This window comes from Anser cygnoides, chromosome 1 (genome assembly GCF_040182565.1).
Source record: "Anser cygnoides isolate HZ-2024a breed goose chromosome 1, Taihu_goose_T2T_genome, whole genome shotgun sequence".
Lineage (NCBI taxonomy): Eukaryota > Metazoa > Chordata > Aves > Anseriformes > Anatidae > Anser > Anser cygnoides.
In genome coordinates, this window is record NC_089873.1 from 2458876 (window position 1) to 2479621 (window position 20746).

General features: G+C 43.0%; 1 protein-coding gene across 5 annotated transcripts in view; it reads right to left on the reverse strand.

The window, feature by feature from the left end:
• The window catches only part of EXOC4 (exocyst complex component 4), a 381730-nt gene that overhangs the window by 310687 nt on the left and 50297 nt on the right, over positions 1 to 20746 (reverse strand). For all 5 annotated transcript variants that reach the window (XM_048062635.2, XM_048062633.2, XM_048062634.2 and 2 more), the window contains exons 6-7: positions 20497 to 20740; positions 12849 to 13026 (exon numbers count right to left, since the gene is read on the reverse strand). In XM_048062635.2, coding sequence (XP_047918592.1) covers positions 12849 to 13026; positions 20497 to 20740 — 422 coding nt within the window. The remainder of the gene's footprint in view (positions 1 to 12848; positions 13027 to 20496; positions 20741 to 20746) is intronic.

A 20746-nucleotide genomic window follows, 5' to 3' on the forward strand; every position in this document is an offset into this window, starting at 1 on the left:
AGTGGTTATTAAGCACAAAGAGTCACAGTTCTACTTCAAGCATGGTGCTAACCAGTTGCTGGTAATGACAGCCCTGTCTCAAACCACACCAGTCATGAAGTTACCGACAGAAGACTTTCTCCTTCAGTACTACTTCCTACCACAAAGCTGATGGATGTTCCAATTTAGACTGCAACATGAAATTTTCCAGGGCCTTGGTCTACCCGCTTACCATGCACTGAAAATTATTTTCACAATTCAGCTGTAGCTACAAGTGTCCCATCCCCCGGAATATTTATTTTGTTAAGTTATTCCTCTGACCATAAAGTATTGAAATGTATTTAGAAATGCATTTCCTAATTGCCTGAGCAATGGATGTTAGGCACTGAAGAACCACAAGGTGTGCAGGTTTTGTTGAGATGAATGCCTCAGAAAAACATGCCACTTTCCAATTCCACCTGTTGTAATTCAACACAGAAAGAAGCTGAAGCTTTTAGAGTGAAAATATGGCCAAATTGAAAAGAAAAACAATATATATTCATATACACACAACAACCATCTTACATGATACCAAAGAGCTACGAGCCACACAGCTTTATTAAGAGCACCCCCGTAAAAACATGAACTCTACTGCTCAATATGGATGGAGCTGCAATAGTCGAGCTGCGTGTCCCACACTGCAAACAAACTGAAGGACGTAGCCAGCTGAGCCAAATGAAAGGAAGCTGTAGATACTAACAGGGAGATAGATGTTAGAAACACTTCTACTGTTACATCACAAAAGTTTTAGGAACTCTATCCACCAGAGTCATCACACCCACAGATCTTTGGTAACATCTTAATTTTTCCACCATCAGCACCAAGACAAGCTCTAAAGGAAAGACACCATGAATTAAGGCAAATTATCAGGAGAGGTTAGCATGAGAGAACAATTCAACGGCACCATCATTTATCACTTTGGCAGGTAACGTGGCTGGGAAACGCAGTTTTTCCTAACAGGGCATCAGGCATGTGACACACTGATTAAGCTGCGAGGGAACATAGCACCAAATCATTGCAATAAAGTGAGCTCATCCTTTTATTGTGCCCTAGCTAATCATCTGTAAGTCTGCTTGTTCTATTTCATTGTCCTTTGTGAGTAAAAAGGGGATGAATTTTGATATTATGCTTAAGGGACCACTCTGATTTATCTATTTACCAACCTGTTGGGAGGTTTAACTGACTTGGATTGTTCTCCTTGTCATAAACGACAACTTCGGACTACTTAAGCTGAGGAGGGAAAATTAATGACATGATTAACCTTTCTGCAGTTGGAACGAATCTGCCAAGCAGCAGACAAGAATCCCGTTCTCGCTTTCATCCTGGGTGTTGCACAAGGCTATAGGTCAGCCCTCGGACAACACAGCAACCAGCTCTTTGTCCTCCACCTCGTGCTATGAGCCTTTTCTAGAGGAGGCTTGACACAAGAGACTTGGCCATCAGCAAGGCCAAGCAAACAGCTCCCCCGTCTAGTAAAAAAAAATAAATGAGAAAATTACACAAAGTGTTATTTTTCTTGGAGGTTTCACCCCTCTAAAATCATGTTATTATAATGCAAAATTAGATGTGGGATTTTCAGAAGAATCTAATGTAATTAGTTGCCCAAGTCCCACTGGATTGCCAAGGGAGTTAGAGCCTGAATGCCTTTGGCTCTTTTGGAAAACCCCACCCATCAAAGAAATTCATAGGATGCCTCAGTATCAACTACAGAAAAAGCAAGTAATGAGTTGAATATTGCTTCAGAGTTATTTTTGAAGAACTTTACAGGGTTCCTCAGCCACTACAACGTTGTGAATAACAGCACTACCACCAAGTTTTCCACAAAAAAAGCTCTGGGAAACAACACTTCACCCGCAGACACCACGGTAAAAAGTGATCAGTGACACTAAGTCGCATTGTATTACTAAAAATAAAAGGCAATGTTCCAGTAAATAAAAGCACCAGAACCACATCACTCAAAACCACAGCATCTAAGCTAAGCGCACATGTATTTTTCATTCTCTTCTCCTAGCACTGCTCTTTGATGTTTTTTCAAGCCCATGCTATAAATGCAAAGCAGAGGGAGTCCGGCTTTTATTACTGGAAAGAATGAATTAACAATGCGAGACATTTTATTATTATTTTAAGCAGTTTCCAGCTCACAGCTTCACTGAGAGCACACCAACAGTCAAACATTTCTTAGTCCTCTTCCAGTAAACGAGGACCCCGAAGAGCTCTACACGGTATTTAATTACATACTAGGAGTAGGACGACTGTGTACAGGCCACATTTAATTAACTAATTCCCTCATCTCCCCCTTTTCTCAGGTGAAAATAGGTTTCCATGGTTCCTAGCATGGACACAGTTACAGTCTCCTCCCGCTGTTTGCTTAGGAACAACAAGTTGCGTGTGGATTCTAAAATAAATAATGCTGATATTTTTGCACATATATTACATATTTTGAGAGACGGGGGTCTTTTGTGTTCCTCAAATGGCTTTCAACGCTGCAACTTTTGAAACTACATAAAGGGTTGTGGTGAAGACCCAAATTTGAAGGGAAGACACAAATAGAGGCCTTGTCCACAGACCATCAGCTACCAGCAAGCCCTACAGAGGGCTACCACCACTTTCTTTGTTGCATGAGATAGGAAGATTCAGCATTCAGTTGAATGGTAATTGACTGCTCAACCTTAAATATGGCAGATTCATTTTGAAATACGGAACTGAAGAGAATCTCATCGAGCTTGGAAGTTCAGAACAAAGCTGCGTATGAAACCAATGTGGGACTCATCATCTCTCTGAAGCTTTCACACCAACACAACAGGACGACAGAGGAAGGAAGGGAAGGGGACTACTGGCAAGAAACGCAGATCGAGTAAAACAAAACATTTTCAAACCATTCCTCCTTAAAATATGAAAGGTATTATCTGTGGGCAGAAGACAGAGTGCCCACGAAAATAAAACTGCTTTCACAATTTCTATTGCTTCTGGGGAAAGCTGGGTGGTTACACAAGATTCTCACCTTTCTTCTGAATCGTTTTATAGTGGACAGCTTTTGAAGAAAATGTTTAAAGTTAAATCTTTAAACAGAGGGAATTCAATATTGACATTTTACTCTAACTTAGATAAAGCGCTGCTCCTTGGCCTACCAAACCCATAGGGCCACTGACTTCAGGAAACCATCAGGCTTACTTCTCCCCTTCCACATCTGCTCTGGTGTACCAGACAGGCTGGCGGGGAGCAAATTCAGACTTAAAATAATCATGTACCTTGAAAGGGAGCAGTACTGACTAAATCAATTCCCTTTTCCTGCTGCCACAAGTTCAGGACACGGGCTCTTCTGTTACCATCAAGCTCATTTCCTCCTGATCTCTGTAAATCCTATTTCGGTATCTGTGTTTGGTGAAGGAATACAGGTTGGGAGGTCCACAGAGTGCAGCCTGCCAGGGAGGAGGCATTTCCAGAAATACTGTGCAGTTATTCAGAATTTATGTAAATCCCCACATGAACTTCCATTAACTACTGCTGGCCCTTGGCACAACTGAAATACAGAGATTTACAAACTATATGGTTAGAGAAATACCCATTACATTATCATGCAAATCAGTATCCCACTTCATAAGGCAGAAACATGCACACTTCACATTTAAAACTTCAGTTTGGTGTTGCCACTCCCAACAGGGTCCAATCGGCAGGCACATCGTACCTTCACGTAACGAGTACTAAAACTAGATGTACTGGTTAGTAAACCCATCTCCTCCTCCTCCAAAGAATCCAAAAGCACATAAAACCAACAAAAACAAAAGCAACTAGTTGTTAACCACATGAAGCAAGATTTTGATTTTAGTTGAGATTTTTAAAATAGCCCTTCTTTTCCATTCACTTAAAAATGAACTCAATACAATAGAGAAATACATCTCAGCCCGTTTCGGGGTCTATGTCACACGGGCACTTCTGAAGCACGACACCAGCACTTCCAAAGAAAAACAAGACAGAACAGAGGTACGAGAAGTAGTTCAGATTTTCCCTTTTAGCTACTGGAACAGAGAGAAGCACCTCCCATGTTGATTTCTTACAAATCAATCTGGGTTGTTTGCTGTTGTTTTAAGTTCCTGGTTAGACGTACAAAACGCTGACTTACATGGCCATTACCAGAACGCTGCTGAGCACAACAGAAGGATTTGGAGGTGGAGAGGAGTCGTTTGTTCTCAATTTAAGTTGGGAGTTTGTCGTTTCCTGCAAAGTATGCAGGCTTCGAGCCCTCCAGTCTCTCAGTCCAGAACTCACTGGTGAATCATCAGCCACTTGCTGGTGGTTTGTACATACAGATTTGCACAATATATATAGAAAAGGAAACTCTGTTCTCTTGCTGCTAAGTCCTTTGGATAAATCTTGGTCAAAGCCCGGTGCAGCAGAAATTTCTCAAGCCAAAGAACGCATGTGAACTAATTAAGAGAAAATATTGAGGTTCGTTTTGTGTTTAAATACTTTCTCACCATGGCCCCTCAGCCGTGTACGTGCCCTCAACAGCATCACAGTCCTCCCACTTCAGACTCAAGTCTTCGTTATCTATCACCAGAGCTTGCACCAACCATTGTAAAGATATTACATATATAAACCTGATGACACATTGCTCAAAGCACTGAGAGCTATTTGTAGACTTCCTAAGTAAAGCCACTTGAAAAGGCAGCTGGTCAGTGAAACCATGAAAGAAAGTACAAAATCAACAGAATATTGAAGCCCGTAGATCATCATCAAAAACTTTAATTAAAACGCCAAATTTTAAGCATTGGGTGTTTTGCATATTCATTTCCTGATTCTCGGTGGTGAAGGGCAACCGTAAGGTCAAGAAAACCAAAAAACTCAGAAACTCAGAAACAACAAAAAACCTCAAAACGGGCCCCACCAGAAACAATAGGTATTTCCAAACCCTTCCGTTTGTTTCGCTCATTCAAACATTAGCTCCCCCATGTGTAAAACGCAGCGTGGCATCACCCTGGTGAGATCAGATGACTGAGTCACTTTGATGATGACAAGCATGCTGTGAAGTAGATGTTCCTAAAATGTTTTATGCATGCCACCGGTGACACACAACACATTTCAAAGTGCTGCCTATGTGTCCAGAGCTGCAGCAGCAACAGCTTCCCAAGTGTATGCGAGCAGACTTGCAGTTGCCTTCACAAGTGGCAAGGAGCTGCTGTTACTTACCTACAGCGTTAGCTCCTTGCATGCAAATCTCCATAAATGCTGGACCTTCTCTTCTGCCTCCAGCCCTGGAGCAAGGCCAAGAGAGAGTGGAGTTGGTGAAACAAGGAAAAAAGATGGGGGGAGAGCTAGAAGAAGAAAGGGATGCATGGGTGTGAATGGAGAGCAGCAAGAGGTAGGTATGGCTTGCAGAATGAAAGAGGAGGAAAACTAGAAATTAATATTCTAGCAGCTCCTTTCTGAACTTATGTATTTAAGCTTGGCATCCTCTAACTGAAGGAGGCTGAGCTTCTTCACCCACTTTGGTCTAAGTCCTACAACTTCATTGAGAGGGGCTCACCTGCAAACAGACCTGTCTAAGAACAAAAACCAAGGAAGATAAATTAACAGAAATTTAAGAAAATTTTAGCTAATGCAATTCCATAGCTTCCTATGGCACCGAATTACTCAATAACATCATACAGCACCCCAAGAACACAAAGCTGAGATTTCGTATCAGGAAAGAAACAGCAGGAGCTGGTAAACCTCAGGAAAAGAAACGGATTCTACCTTACTGCTTTGTAAATGTCACGCATGTTAAACACACCAAGCGCACAGCACAGGAGCGGAAAGGCTTTTAAGCAAAACAGTTTCCAAACATTTCCCTAGGATATCAGCCACTCTCTAACATTAGCGGGAATTTGCCTGCATGAATCCCTCCTGCACTGCTGTCAGATTAGACGCCTTGCAGTGAGGACATGATGAGCATTTGGCCTTTTCCCGTTCGCAGCATTTTTATGATGCTACTAAGAGTATGTCTCACTGCCTTTAAAGCTACTCACACAGGGACCAAGTGTGAATAAGCTCAGCACATCAAAAGAGATGTGGTTTTATAGTCCCATAAAACATGTCTACAAATGCTGATGAACTACTTGTAGTCTCTCCTAATTCTAGCTGACAGCGGGAATAAAGTGCAGCGGACACCGATAGTAACCGGGGAGAAAAAAAAAAAGCACATCAGACCTAATAAAACCGTACAAGAATCTAGGGAAATGGTTAAAATCAAAGGCAGTGCACATATCCGCAGCCAAGTTTACATTTCTTCTACATCAGCCCATAATTAATTAACAGTTCGAGAAGATGAAGGCTGAGAAGCAATTCACAGGCAGGACATTTTGTACACCTTTATTCAGAATACCCTTGTTGCTGCTGGCAACTGAAGCACAGACTTCCCATCAGGTGTGGTGGCCACTTGACAACCTTCACGCTCATTCTCAGAGAACTTTCAGCTTGCAAAGGAAAGACTTCTAAGTGACATTGTTGGAACAAAGCCGCAAAAAAAACACGTATATGCGCTCACATTATATAAATTAGAAAGCATTTGACAGCGGACAAGGATTCAAAAGGCACAGGTTTCACTCAAACTGCCAAATATCAAAGTAGGGAATGCGCCATTCCCCCGTTCTGCATTCCCAAACTCAGAGCAGACTTTCTCTCAACCTGGCACCCTAGCCAAGTTGCCCTCTGCTGTAACTAACAGTTTTTGTAAATTATTTACTGATGGGGCTCCTCACAGGTATTTTTTGCACCTTTTTCCTCCAGTAGAAGACAGTCTTTAAGGAAAATAATACGTACACGTTTTTAATGCACATATATGCATTTAGCTACTTAAATATTTAAGGATAAATTCCCCTGAAAAAAATTAAAATGATAAATTCACATCTATGTTCAACATTAAAAGGTAAATCCACCTGAAATCAAGAGCTTTTCAAGTCCATAGCAGCGTGAGGCTCTACAGTGTGGACAGAAGAAGGTGATTTTTTCCTTGCTCACATACCTGCAAACATTTCATTAAATGAGCTAATCTTTTTTAAATCTCCCAAACCATAAGCTCAGTGACCTCTTCTGCAATAAACTGCACAAGTGATCGTACGCTGTTCAAACAACTCATTCTTATGCAGGGCTTTCTCTCTTTGAACTTTAAAGCAAACGTTAGTGTTTATGAAATACATTGGATCAACAGCTCTGGGATAAAAGTGACTCCCGAAATAAAAGCTGTAACGCAGAATTGTTCACGCACATTTCTGCTGTGTCGCCACGCTAATACGGCAGTTCAATTTAAAAGGGGGGGGACTTAATTAATTAATTAAATGCCTGGGACAGGCAATAATCCGACGTCGATAGCCAGCTCAGCTCTGGACCTCTTCCAGGTGTCCGTTACCAAAGCAATTCAGTTAGCTTTAAACACACTTCACTTCAGCAGGAATCATCCTGTTAAAGGGAAAACAGATCGATGGGCATTTCTACTTCGTATTTCTGGTTTTTAAAAGGGAAGGTGCGCCATCGCTCTCTCGTTCTTTGCCCTTCCACATGCATAATACATCTTATGCTGTGGAGTCTCTTTGCACTTGAAAACTTTCTCACCTTTACCAGGGCAATTTCAACCACCTTGAATTCCTTCTGCGTCGTCTTAAGAGCTTAAGGAAGGTACCAAATTACTTTCTGTTTCGAAGTGTAAGGAGACAACTTCAATCATTACGTAAGTTGGAACAATGCTATCAAATGTTTTAGCACAAAGGACATCACACACCCCCTAGAAGTATACTTAGCGGGACCAAAATTTAAGATACATCTTCCTGCAATATTATCTTGTCCCTTCCCAGATTCAGACAGGAGACTTTCGTCCTGATCCACAAATGTTCACTGAAATTTTCGTGCTGTTAGTAGATATGTGCAGGAGGAAAAAAAGAAAGTTGTGTTATATTCACTGTGCTGGATTTCTTAACAAACAAGCATGTTCTCAGTTCACTTCCAACAAGAAATGGGGGGAAACAAAACATGCCCAGTGGCCCACTCCATAATTATTTAAATTCCAACGTTCAATATCAGCAACCTGAAGAATGTGATGCTCTCTCTCCCTGCTTTATGCACCCAACACTGAAACTGCATTTTTCAAAAGCTGCAGAAAAATCACTTGCACAACCGTCACCCTCTCGGCTGAAGGCGAGATGAGCATTAATGAGACACACCAGTCAGGAGTCCGAGGGCATCGGTTCCACACATTTAAAACCATTTAAAAGGAACCAGAAAAACTGCCAAGCGCATTATTTTGAGGACAACCGTGAAACCGTTAATTTCCACCAGGAAACGTTCTGAAAAATAATGCTGCTGCAGATTCAAGACATCACCTGGTGAACTTCCCAAATGTGACAGCAATTTCATACATCGCTCTGACATTTCAACCAGCATTTATGACATATTAACGCACTCTCCTCTGAGAATCTTATTCTACTTTATAAGTATTAACTGTGTCATAAATAGTTAATTCATCCTTTAAATGTGAAGTTTCGGCAACGAGAGCTGTGGGTACCCAGCCCAGCACCCAAAGACTCAGGCACGGAATGACACGGAATGACAGTTGCCGGGATAAAGCTTTTGCTCCCCTTCTTTGCAGCACATTGCTGCCCTCACCAACACAGACAGTTCAAGGACCTGAGCAAGCGAAAAGTGAAGCCAGCAAAAACCATCTGACCAAATCAACTCCCTCCAATTAGGTAGCTGCTGGGAAAATGAGCAACGCTGCCAAGCAGTGGATGTAGCGTATTAAATTGAGTACAAAGACTGCTGGCCTGCACTGCCCTTCCCCTGCTCACTTGTGTGCTTAAGGACCCGTAACTTTTGCCGTTAACTTGCTTACAAAGTCACCAAGTGGCTGAGCTTACTGGCATATCCCCGCGTGCTCTTGCACGACTCCCTGAGAAGCGTGGCAGAGCAAACACAATTGAGTGCAGCTTTTCAGGGAGATGCTCACGCTGCTGGCCACCAGCCCTGGCTGCGTACTGCAGAACCGCTCCATCCCCTGCTCCCATCACGAACTCGCTCGTGTGCCCTTCCTCTACACGAGGAAGAAAACGTCACAGCTTCTGGACGGAGGAGCTCCACGAGCCAAGGAAGAGGCTCTCTCGTTCAACAGTTTCTGGTATCTCCAGCTCTGCAGCAACAGAACAGTAGCGTGTGGGCAGGCAGGAGGCTTCCATTTCCCTTGCCATAGTTTTCTTACAGTTTCAGCAATGCTTAGGCTGCTAAATTACACTATTCGGGGAAAACACCTGCAAGCATTAGACAGAGGACCACAAAAAAGGACAGTTATCATTGTAAACGTTTTCTCAGCAGACAGCCCACCAGCCAGCCTGAACACTTGTGTTCCGTCCCCCTGGTGCTGCTGAAGATGCAATCTGTGTCCTGGAGCACATATATGATTTTCCTTGTCTTCTGAAAAGAAAAAAGAGATAGGCCACCTTCTTTTTAAAAAAAAACGAGAACTACAACTACAAATACTACTACTGTTAGAGAAGAAAAGAAGATCTCTTCCTTGGAGGCAAACAGCACCAGCCTAAGCTGATAACAGGATCCTGAGTGCGCATGGAGATGTCACATTTGCTGGGTGTTTTCTCTGGCAGCAGGGCATTGCACTCCTACAAAGCAGCTGACAGGACGATCACCCTGTCACTGGAAGGTGGCGTTTCTGAAGCAGCTGAATGAACGCTGGTATTATTCGACGGGGACAGATGCCTCTTTCTCGCCGTGGTATCAAAAGACGGTGCTAAAAAAAAGGTGAATGAACTGCTCCAAGTTCTAAAAGCAAGGGAGAGCCATCACAGCAAGCATCAGCTGCATGTCCACTGCTGGTGCTCCCCTGACACCACTACAATGGGACAGAAGGCACACTTGCCTTTTACTCAAGCACATACATCGCTCTGCCTTTCACACAACAAAGCCTAAATGGCAGCGCGTCATCACTTGGGATGGGGGAATGCCACGCACACACTGAATTGTGCCAAAAAAAAATCCGAATTCCTTTGCTGTGTAGTCCTGAAGCAACTCTTCATGTCAGTACAGCTCCACCTGCCACTGTAACACAGCTCACAGCAATCTCCAGCCCAGTGCTTGGCCCTGTGATAATCCCCTGCAGAAGGATATCCCACCCACTGCTACACTGATGAGCTAAATTAGCTCCATATATAAAAAGAGAAAGTTAAAATTTAAATAACTTCCAAATCTCTCTTGCTGGCATGGCGATACAGCTACAGGCCAGGCTGGCTCCGGTACAAATAACTTCAAACTGTGTTTTCCTGAACAAGGCTGCCCTAATATTTCGACGAACTGATTTCTTTGTTTGTTTGTTTTCTAGCACTCTGGCATCCAGCTCGAAAAGGTCACTCTGTCTTCTTCCTGACGAGTTCGGTATTACTCCTCTATTCACAGAGAAGGTCAAAAATATATTATATCTGCATGTTCAGTATCTAAACACTGCCTGACTTTGTGCCACCTATCCAATACCGTACCGCAGCGCTTTGTGCTGTTATTAGAAGCATTCAGAAATCCAGCTTAAAAAAAATAAAACAAAACAACAGGCTGCTCAAAACAACTCTCTCATGTTCTCCGCAAAGGACAATTTCCAGCCCACCACGAGCGCGCATTATTACTTTTGTACCCAACTACAAAGAGATAACCTTGCTGTAACGTATTTCCCATGCCGAGCTGCACAATGTACATGTGGCAAAGATTACCCATGTGAATTACCCAGCCACGTGATGCTGCTCCGGCATGATGAATAAGTTTCATTCATTAGGATCTGCAGGAACTGCATCGTTTCCCCGATGCGCCCCACCACTAACCTGCTTCCTCCAGATTTTCATCCTCCCCCAACAGCGGGCACGTTTAAATATAAATACTTTTAAACCTGAGCTTTCTGCTCCCCCTGCCACTATCGTAAGATCTTCCCTCAAAAAATTATCCCTATCTGAAAACACAGGATAGAAATAATTTTGTCTTGGGCTCAAAGGTTTTATTCTACTGTAAAAAAAAATAATCTGCTCATATGAAACTAACATACAAAAAAACACAAGGCTTCCAATAGAGAAATGGAAGATTTTCCTCCTTTCCACGTCAGTCAATGCTCATCTCTTACCCTAAAACAGCAAGAGATTATGGAGCTTAAAGTGCTGCTTTTGTGCACTGAAAAAGCTATCCGTGACTCTTCTGGAAGCTGTTCAGACTCCCTCTGACGCTTGTGCTGTCAGGCCAATGGCAATGAAATCTTTACAAGTGGGCTGCTACATATCTCTTGGCACTTTTCTTGCAGAAAGCTTGGTCACGTATTTTCTCCCTAACACAGGAAGCTCACTCATTCTCTGTACGTGCACACCTACACATGCTTCTGCATAAAAGTTTTATCAACGTTATTTGGTAATAGCCAGCATAACTCACTCCCGACTGCGCCACTCATGAGGAATGAAACCATCACAAACCCACACTGATAAGGGGGAATTACCAGCCTTGTCATTCTGCTTCACTGAAGATAAAATCTTGGAAGATTCTTAGTACCGAGCTTTATCCTGCTACAGCAAAGTTTGCAGAACTCAAAGCTCTTAAAGGTTTTCTGGACCTCGTGGGTGACAGAAAGGAGGCTGGAGATTTCCCCTGCCAGACTCTTTCCTCATGTCCTTAACCCTTCCCTTTAATGGGGACAGACAGCTTTGATTTTATGATATTCTTTTGTTTAGAAAACCAGTCGTTAACTTCTGGCTGGACATTCCCAATCAATTTTTTAAAGAACAATACTGAAGGAAGGTGAAAATTTATATCAAGGCGAAAACTTACTGTGATTTCTTTAAATGAAAGCACCAACTCCTTTAGAAAGACATGTAAGTGGGGAAGGAGAGAGTGGGCATGATCAAAAGGCCCGTAACTTAGGTTTTCCCTGTCCAAAAAGTGTGTGCACGCACACACAGCCATACTCATGTAAGCAAAAAAACCTGTGTGCATCATTGCACAGACACACAAACCTTTAGAGAAGCAGTAAAACTGGCCTGTGACCTAGAATGAAAATGTGTGTAGGAGCCAGAGAGCTCCTAATGTGTGTAGGAACAGGACAGAAGTGTAATGATCAAAATAAATCTTGCCACTTCTCGTAAATTACGCCAGGCTAATTTCTTCGACCTCCTCTAGCAAATACTGGGTGAGGTGTACATCTGTGTATTAGACATAGGGGAAATTCCGAAATAAATACATGAAAAAAGAAAATAAAACCAATCTAATGAGAGTGTGTGTTGGCCTCACAAGTAGGAGAGAACAGACGTGTGACAGACAGCTCTGCTGCCTGGGAGAGCCTCAGATCCTAAGGTGATAGGCGTGGTACCAAATAAAGCCTAAGCACGGTACAGCTTTAGTATGCTGTGGCTTGGAATATGAATCAAATAAGACTTCCCTGAAAACATGCTAGCAGCTAGTGTCTCAGCTGACTATAACCAAGGCACGATGACAAGAGAAGACAAGCGATTAGAGCTGTGACACTTTATAAGACAGGCATGACATGGTAACATGGAACAAAAATGTCACTGTTTGAAAGCTTCTGCTAAATCACTTGGTAGGCAAAAGGAATCAACCTCTCCATACACTACAAGGACGAAACCAGAGATTTTTTTTTTTGCTGATATTTAAGCTCATTGGAATTTAAAAGTCTGCTATAAATGTGCCCACTTACCAAAAATCAAGACAAATTGCAGTCCAGCTGTCTCTTGAACATGACAGAACTGTTTTCTGTGGTATTCTAGTTTAAAAAATCTGTCCCAAGCTCAAAGTGTGGCCACCTGAAGGCTTCTTACCTGCAAGACATCCTGGATCTTCACCCACACATCGACCATGTCGTAGAGCTTGATATCACCATCATACTGGCTGCAAGGAGAGGCCACTGTTTGCTGAAGGTGTCCGAGGACGACAGAGTGCGCAGCAGCCACAGCGTTGAATTTGTCAAAGAGAAGCTCTAGCAGTTCCAGCAGCAACCTGAAAACCACCAAAACAACGTCCACTCATTCTCCAGAAGACACTGAGAGCACACTGTCACGCTGCACACCTGAGCAGCGGTCAGGAGTCACAGGATTGTGACTTCAGGCCCTGCTTTGTGACAGATGCTCTGTGCAGCCAGGGAAGCTTCAAACCCCCTGGGGGCTCGAGGTGATTAGCTTCGGCTGTTAGCAGCTCAGGTTTGGCACCCATATACTTCTGAGCACCTTCCTTTTAGCACCATCCTCAATACGCAAGCTCTTCACCTTTAGTGTGTTCAACTTGGGGGTGTGGGAAAGACAAATACATTCATAACTACACAACATTTCAATACCATGATAGTAGTAGAGACCTTTTTAAGTTCCCAGGTAGAGCAGCAGACGGGGATGGAGACCACCTGCCTCCAAGAAGAGTGTCAATCTAATAAGAATTTACTTACCCGTACAAAATAATGCAAGATATTCATTTTAAATGATGAAATAAGCAGTATGGAAGGTTTTAAACAACATGAAAGATTAAAAAAAAAGGGATTAAACAACAGGAAACCTAAAACATCAAGCTCTTCAGCTGTGTCAATTATAAAGATTTTTTTGTAACATGCTACAGCTATAACCTCATCAAAATGTACAGCACATTACCTGCTCCTATAGCTTCTTTACTGCCCAATTACTGTAATTAACGTACCTTTGCCAAGTCCTACATATTTTGTGATAAGGCAATGACTCGTTATTTTTGATCTTATTATTTGGGAAAAGGAACATTCTGGTAACTTCGCTGCCATTTAATGAGAAATGCAAGTACGTGTGTAACCCCAACACAATGTGAAGGTAACACTTCCCAAATCCCTATGTTGGGCACTTCCAAGCTCTGACAGACAGGCTCCACTGCATTTCACTACAGCAGTTGAGGAATTACCACGCACTTGCTGTGTCTTCCCAGCAGAGGTTACTGTCCCCAGAGGAGGACAGAAGATCTGCAGGAGAAGCAGAGCTGCCTTCACTCATTAACCACCACACTACAGCCTTCTGTTTGCTAACAACCACTAATAAGGTGTGCATCTGTGCCTTGGACACTTTAATTCAGTACGCAAAGTATCTGCATACACCCAGTTTCGTCAGCTGTTTAAGCCAGAAGCTGGAGAGTTAATTGGAGAATCTGAGAAGCTGCTGCACATTTGCTGCTGGTACCACCAGACAGCAGGAGTCATCTGGCGTGATGCTGTGGCTAAAACCACCTACCTTAGCCTAAACTTCTAGCCTGCAAAGGACAGATGCTTGCTATTAATCAAAAACACAACCATCGGTTCATTATACATACATATGCACACACACACAGCTGTATAATGCTGGAGATACGTAACTCTCCCACGGATCTCACACGGACCATCCACCTACTAGTGACGTCAATTATACAGCTCAAATGGGTAAGCAGAAGAGCACCTTGATACGACTGAAAGAGCCCATGGATAAGTCCTGGAGAGTACAGTGACCAGGTCTCTGTACCCTCTGCTCTGTGGTCAGAATGTATGTAACATTAATAAGTTGGTGTTTTTAGGAATCGTCGTACTCATAGAAGGCACAAAGACATTAATATTGCCATACCTTAAGTGGCTATAGAACTAAGGCATTCATTAAAGCAATCCGAAAAACTGGTGGGTCTATCAATATCCTTCTTATTTAGGAAATGTGAAAATGCCTAATGAATAAGTGTTGTTGGCACTGAAAGAGAAAACTATTACATTTTTTTACAGGTGTTTACATATTTAAATAAGACGGTCAGGAGATAATCAAATGTATAGGACATACAAGTGATACAAGAAAGTTTGGTGTGGAAGGAAAGTCATTTTCCTCCATTTAGGTTTTGTATAAAGCCCAGTAACTACCCTGCCCAAGGCAGAGAAGTTGCTCCTACAGAAGGAAGGAGCAACACAACCTCCTCCCTGAGCACCGTTGCCCCATCACTGCTGTTATCAGTGAAGAAGATACAGCAATGTGCAGAAAAGGCTGCCTGAAAAAACCTTTCACCGTTTTTATGCAAGTACCTTCTCCAACCTATTCTGGGCCATGGGAGAGGTGACTATGGCTTCAACAGCCCCTACAGGATTGTAGAGCTTCACACAGCAAGTACAGTTCAGTCTGGAGAAGAAGAGGCTCAGGGGCGACCTTATCGCTCTCTACAGGTACCTTAAAGGAGGCTGTAGCGAGGTAGGGGTTGGTCTATTCTCCCACGTGCCTGGTGACAGGACGAGGAGGAATGGGCTAAAGTTGTGCCAGGGGAGGTTTAGTTTGGATGTTAGGAAGAACTTCTTTACTGAAAGGGTTGTTGGGCATTGGGATGGGCTGCCCAGGGAAGTGGTTGAGTCACCATCCCTGGAGGTCTTTAAGAGACGTTTAGATGTTGAGCTTAGTGATACGGTTTAGTGGAGGACTTCTTAGGGTTAGGTCAGAGGTCGGACTGGGTGATCTTAGAGATCTCTTCCAACCTAGACGATTCTGTGATTCTGTACCAGAGAGGGGTGAAGAGCCAGCTAGGGTAGGTGGCTGCTCAGCCACAAGCCAGCAACACGAGGAGGAAAAGCAGGTGTGGGAGCATTGGGAAAGAGGAGAAATTTCCTGATTGAGGAACCAACACACGGCTTTGATAGAAATGCCAAAAAGGTAGCCTCATGGGGTCAAATGGATTCTTTGCCACTCAGAAAAATTAGCAATGCAAGCCTAAGCTCTACTAACATCCCGCTGCTAATGAAAATTTAATTCTCTACATACCTCATTATTGACCCAGGAAAGTATGAATTTGCAGAACCAAACTAGCTGGATAGTTTGACAAATTCATTTTTATTGATTCTAAGTGAGCTTCATCTCACATTATCAACTTATTTATGAAGCCATTACTAAGATAGTATTACACTGAACAGAGTTATTTGGTCTTCCCATCTGCCTGTTCTCGTGGCACAGACTGACAGAAATGAAGCTCCCCCAGCCACGTCCTTCGGCCTCACTAACACCGTGGTACATCCTCCATTCTCAACCAAAATCATTTTTCCACTTCTGTTTTCAAATTAGCCTGCACCTCTAACCTTTGTTTTATTTTCTCTAAAAGTCTTCTAAATCACAGAAGCACAGAATATCCCGAGCTGAAAGGGACCCACAAGGATCATCGAGTCCAACTCCTGGCACCACACAGGTCTACCCAAAAATTCAGATCGTATGACTGAGAGCACAGTCCAAACGCTTCTTAAACTCTGACAGGCTTGGTGCAATGACTACATCCCTTGGGAGCCTGTTTCAGTGTGCGACAACCCTCTCGGTGAAGAACCTCTTCCTGATGTCCAGCCTGAACCTACCCTGCCTCAGCTTGATACCATTCCCTCAGGCCCTATCACTGGTCACTAAAGAGAACAGATCGGCGCCTGCCCCTCCGCTCCCCCTCGTGAGGAAGCTGTAGGCCGCCATGAGGCCTCCCCTCAGCCTCCTCTTCTCCAGGCTGAACAGGCCTGGTGACCTCAGCCGCTCCTCGTACGTCTTCCCCTCTGGGCCTTTCACCATCTTTGTAGCCCTCCTCTGGACACTAGTAGCCCTTCTCTGGACACTAATCCGTCAGGCCGTTTTTGAAAGAAGGTGACCCAAAAGAGACGCAGACCCAGGCAGTGTCAGACAGCCAATAAGACAAAACAGCATAAAATAATATGGCCTAGATTTTATGCGCACGGGGTTGCAGCACCGAGTGACCTACGCAGAACACATACAGACAATGACAGGAGCCTGGCTTGAGCAATTTGTCAAAGCAATCTCATAACCCCTTCACCGAGAAATATGGTAAATATGCTGAGAGACAGTGACACACACCCGGAAGCAACTCCTATTGTCTGGGCACTAACGGAGAATGAATCGATGCAAAGCGACTGCTGACACCTGAATGAGGTTGCTAATGACAATCCATGCGTCTTCGCAGCAATAATGTCCTTTGCCTGGTCAGAGTGGTGGCGCGTGTATAATTTCCGTATTTATTTTAGAGCTTCGAGATTAAATAAAAGGCCAGAAGTGTCTTACAAACATGTAGGGAAAAATGCACTGAATGCAATCAGTAGGATTTAGGTACAAAATCATCAGTACACCTCTTCGTCTTTGGTCGGGTTTTCAGCTACAAGTAAAGCTCAGGCAATGTATCCCTCCCAAAAACCTGTCCCATAAATCTGGCCCTCAAGTGGGCACACGTCTGGATTATTACTCATCTAAAGTCAGCAGCCTTCCTTACCTCAGGAGATACCCACAAATTCATTAAGACATAGCAGTACTCCAAGCTAAGGCAGCATGGGCTCATCTGTGATACCCTGTCCTCTGCAAACAAGATACACATTTCTAAACAAGCAGGTATTACGCTCTAATGAGCCACTAACCAAAGATAAGTCAATGGCAACTCCTACATTTAAGCACTCTTTCATAAACTTGCTCCAAGCACAGATATCAATTAAAAAAAAAAGCCACTTAAAGCTGAAGACGACTGCAGCTGGGTGAGAATCAAGTTTAATTTTCAAAACGATCTTCCACCAGGGACAAGGAACTACTAGGAACCTGCTACTGCCCTTAACAGGTTTTAATACGTTCATGTGTCAAATTTCTACATCATGTCATTCACATTTCATGGGGGTAAATGTACCTGAGTAAAGAGGGCTTATTTCCATAGCAAAGTACAGCCAAACGTGTTCTGCCTAGTTAGACCGACTCTAAATCGGGTGTATGGCATTACTGCACCCATGTTGTGTGCTTCAGGAAACCTGAACATCAGCTGTGTCACGGGACCATGCAAGCCCTTCTTCTGTGAGCTCACTGGTAAAAACATCCTTCTGCTGCTATATGAAGGTCCTTCCAGTTTCACACCAGCTCTCCATGCAGCCAGACTGCTTACCAAGGAGAGGAGTGCTCAACCCAAAGGACAAGGACAACACGCCCAAGCCAGAATGGACCACACGTTATCAGTGCTGCAATTGCTGCTTCCTCTTGTGCTTATTAACAAGCCCAGTACCCAACAGCACGGAGAAGATTTGCTCCTGGCAGGCATACAGGGGCTACAGGACTTCGAGAGAATGAACTCAGTGAACCTCTGAAGATCTAAGCCAAGAGCCCACTGGCCAAGAGCCTGTTGCCCCCGTGAAGACAACACCTGGAAGTACATGAGAGACATCGTTACTCCCTGGGAGCTCGTTGAGTCATAACAAAAAAAATCTTGATCTCAAAAATTTGGGGGCAATTCATGTTTTTTATATATAAATGGAAAAGGTGGCCACATAGAAGGTAGTCAAAAAGAATAATAATGGAAGCTTGGTGCCTGATCTCTTTTTCAGCTCTTGCACAATGAGGGGGCTCTACCTTATTTTTATGTGGCTACCCCAAAAGAATTATACCAGAGGCAGAGATTTTCAAGTGGAGTGAAGCATCACCCTTTTTACAGGGATAAGACACGAGCCAACCCTTGAGGGCCACCAGACGACGATGCAGAAATGCATCGAACGTGTTCTGTGCGTACCTAACGAAGTGAAGGGAGGCTGTCCACCAGAAGGTTCAATACACAGCCTTCAACCTGCCCTGCCCTCAGACCCCCTCTGTCATCTCATTAGTCGTTTGATTTGCCAGAAGGGAGAATTTTTTTAAGAACAGAGGCACTGAGCTCAGTGTTAGGAGACGGAGAGGCATTCATGCATGACTAGTTTTCAGGTGAACTGAAAAGCATTTTACTCACCAAATCCTAAGGTCAAATCAGCATCGTGGCTGACAGGCTAATGAACAGTTACGTAGTTTCAGGCGCTGCATCACGCTCAAATTTGGGGTCTTACAGAGCTCTCTTGAAACAGGAGGACCTCATTGTTATGTCTTTGTTTTTTTCCTTGACAGCAGGAAAAAGTCACATAGTTCTGATTTTAAATTGTAGATAATTTAAGGGGTGGTATACTTTTCCAGACTATAATTTATTCTTTTCAATATAAATGAATTTACCTCCTTGCTGTAAACTTCTCATGCAATTTTGGTTTAGAAACTGTTCTAATTATCTCCTTATTCGACATGAATTAAAGACACTTTCCACAGCTCTGGAATATAAGAATCCTAAGGGCTCATAAACTCCTACTAATCACATGCCAAAACCCATTAAAGTTTTTTGTACCTTACCTACCCCTCCGGGCAGGTTAACATCATTAAAATATGATATGATCCAATTTTATCAATTTCAATGGGCAACCAATACCCATGTCACCTCTCAAGACCAATTCATAAAACAAGTGTCAAGCATACGTTAAGTTCCATCATGATATCAGAGAGAAAAATTCTGCCTTCTGATCCACCCAAAAACCTTGCTGTGGCTTCATCAAGATCTCGGTACTATAAGGCTACTAATTCTTCAGCACCATAAGGCTACTAATTCTTCACAACATAATTGTTTCCACGGCAATAATGCCAGGAATTGAAGAAGAATTCTTTACCTAGCTAAACTTTTCCTTGGGAGCAATTTCAATTTCCATTATAAATATTACATGTAATGAAGACACACATTTTTGTTTTCAGTCTTCTTCTCCGCTATTTCCCTTTGGGCAGTGATCACTGCAACGTGCAGTATCACAAATTAAGACTTCAGCTAAAATTGATAGCTAGACCTTATGGAGTCCTGTTTTAGTAACTCCTGAAGAAGAGCAAAAACGTAGTTCTTGGTTGGCTTCCACACTTTGCTATTAATGTAAATGGGGCTGCAAAACAATTAGAAACTTGGCCATATATTTACTGATATAATTAGTTCCATATATGATTTCTAAGCTTTGCACCTGCACCAGCTTAATTAGACTCCGCTCCACTTGAAATAAATAACTGAGCTGAATCTTCTCTTTCAAAGTTCTGTTATGTATGAACTTAAACATTTCTCTGGCATCAGCACCAAGCGTAAAGTCATGATTCAGTGCAACACAAGACTATAATATTTGTTTTGGCACCGAGTGTTCTTTGCACCATGCATACCAGCAATCTGAGACAGCATTACCATTCAATCTGTTGTAAAGCTGCTTAAAACGAAAGGTTAAGGTTAAAAAAATAATCAAGTGCTTAACGTTATATACCTCTCACTACTTAAGTCATGCTGGCTTCTACTGCGCTCCCACCTTCAAATCTGCATTTCAAACATCTGTTTAGCCAAAAGATTTTCTTCTACAGCCAAGCACAGAAGGAAGCATCTCCCTCACCCACATCCTTAGTTGAGAGCAACAAATATCTCCCCTTTCTGAATATATTTCCTACACTCCCAAGTCTTTCAGGTGCTCAGGGCACATCAAGCCTTTCATGAAGACACAGGCGTTTCTCAAAACGTTAGTATTTCAGATCTCTGCTGGTGCAAAAAACATTATTGTCATTGCTTCAAATGGCAAGCAGACATGACACCCTTCTCCAGACTTCTTGTTACAGCAACCAAGTTTCAGTGTCAAAATATCCTTACCTAGGCTGATTTTCCTGGGAAATATTTTCCCCTCTCTGGTAACCATTGTCTGCCACCTGGGTTGTGGAGCGCTTAACAATCTGCTTGAGTTCTTGTTCTAGGCGATCCTGGATGGCTTTCACTGTTTCAGGGATTTTTTTCAGCTTGGCCAGCCCTTTGATGAGTATGCCCATGAAGACAGTGCTGTTCTCCTCTGGATCCAGATCCATATCTTCCTTAATTTCCAGAAGGCTCGTTTCTCGCACTGCAA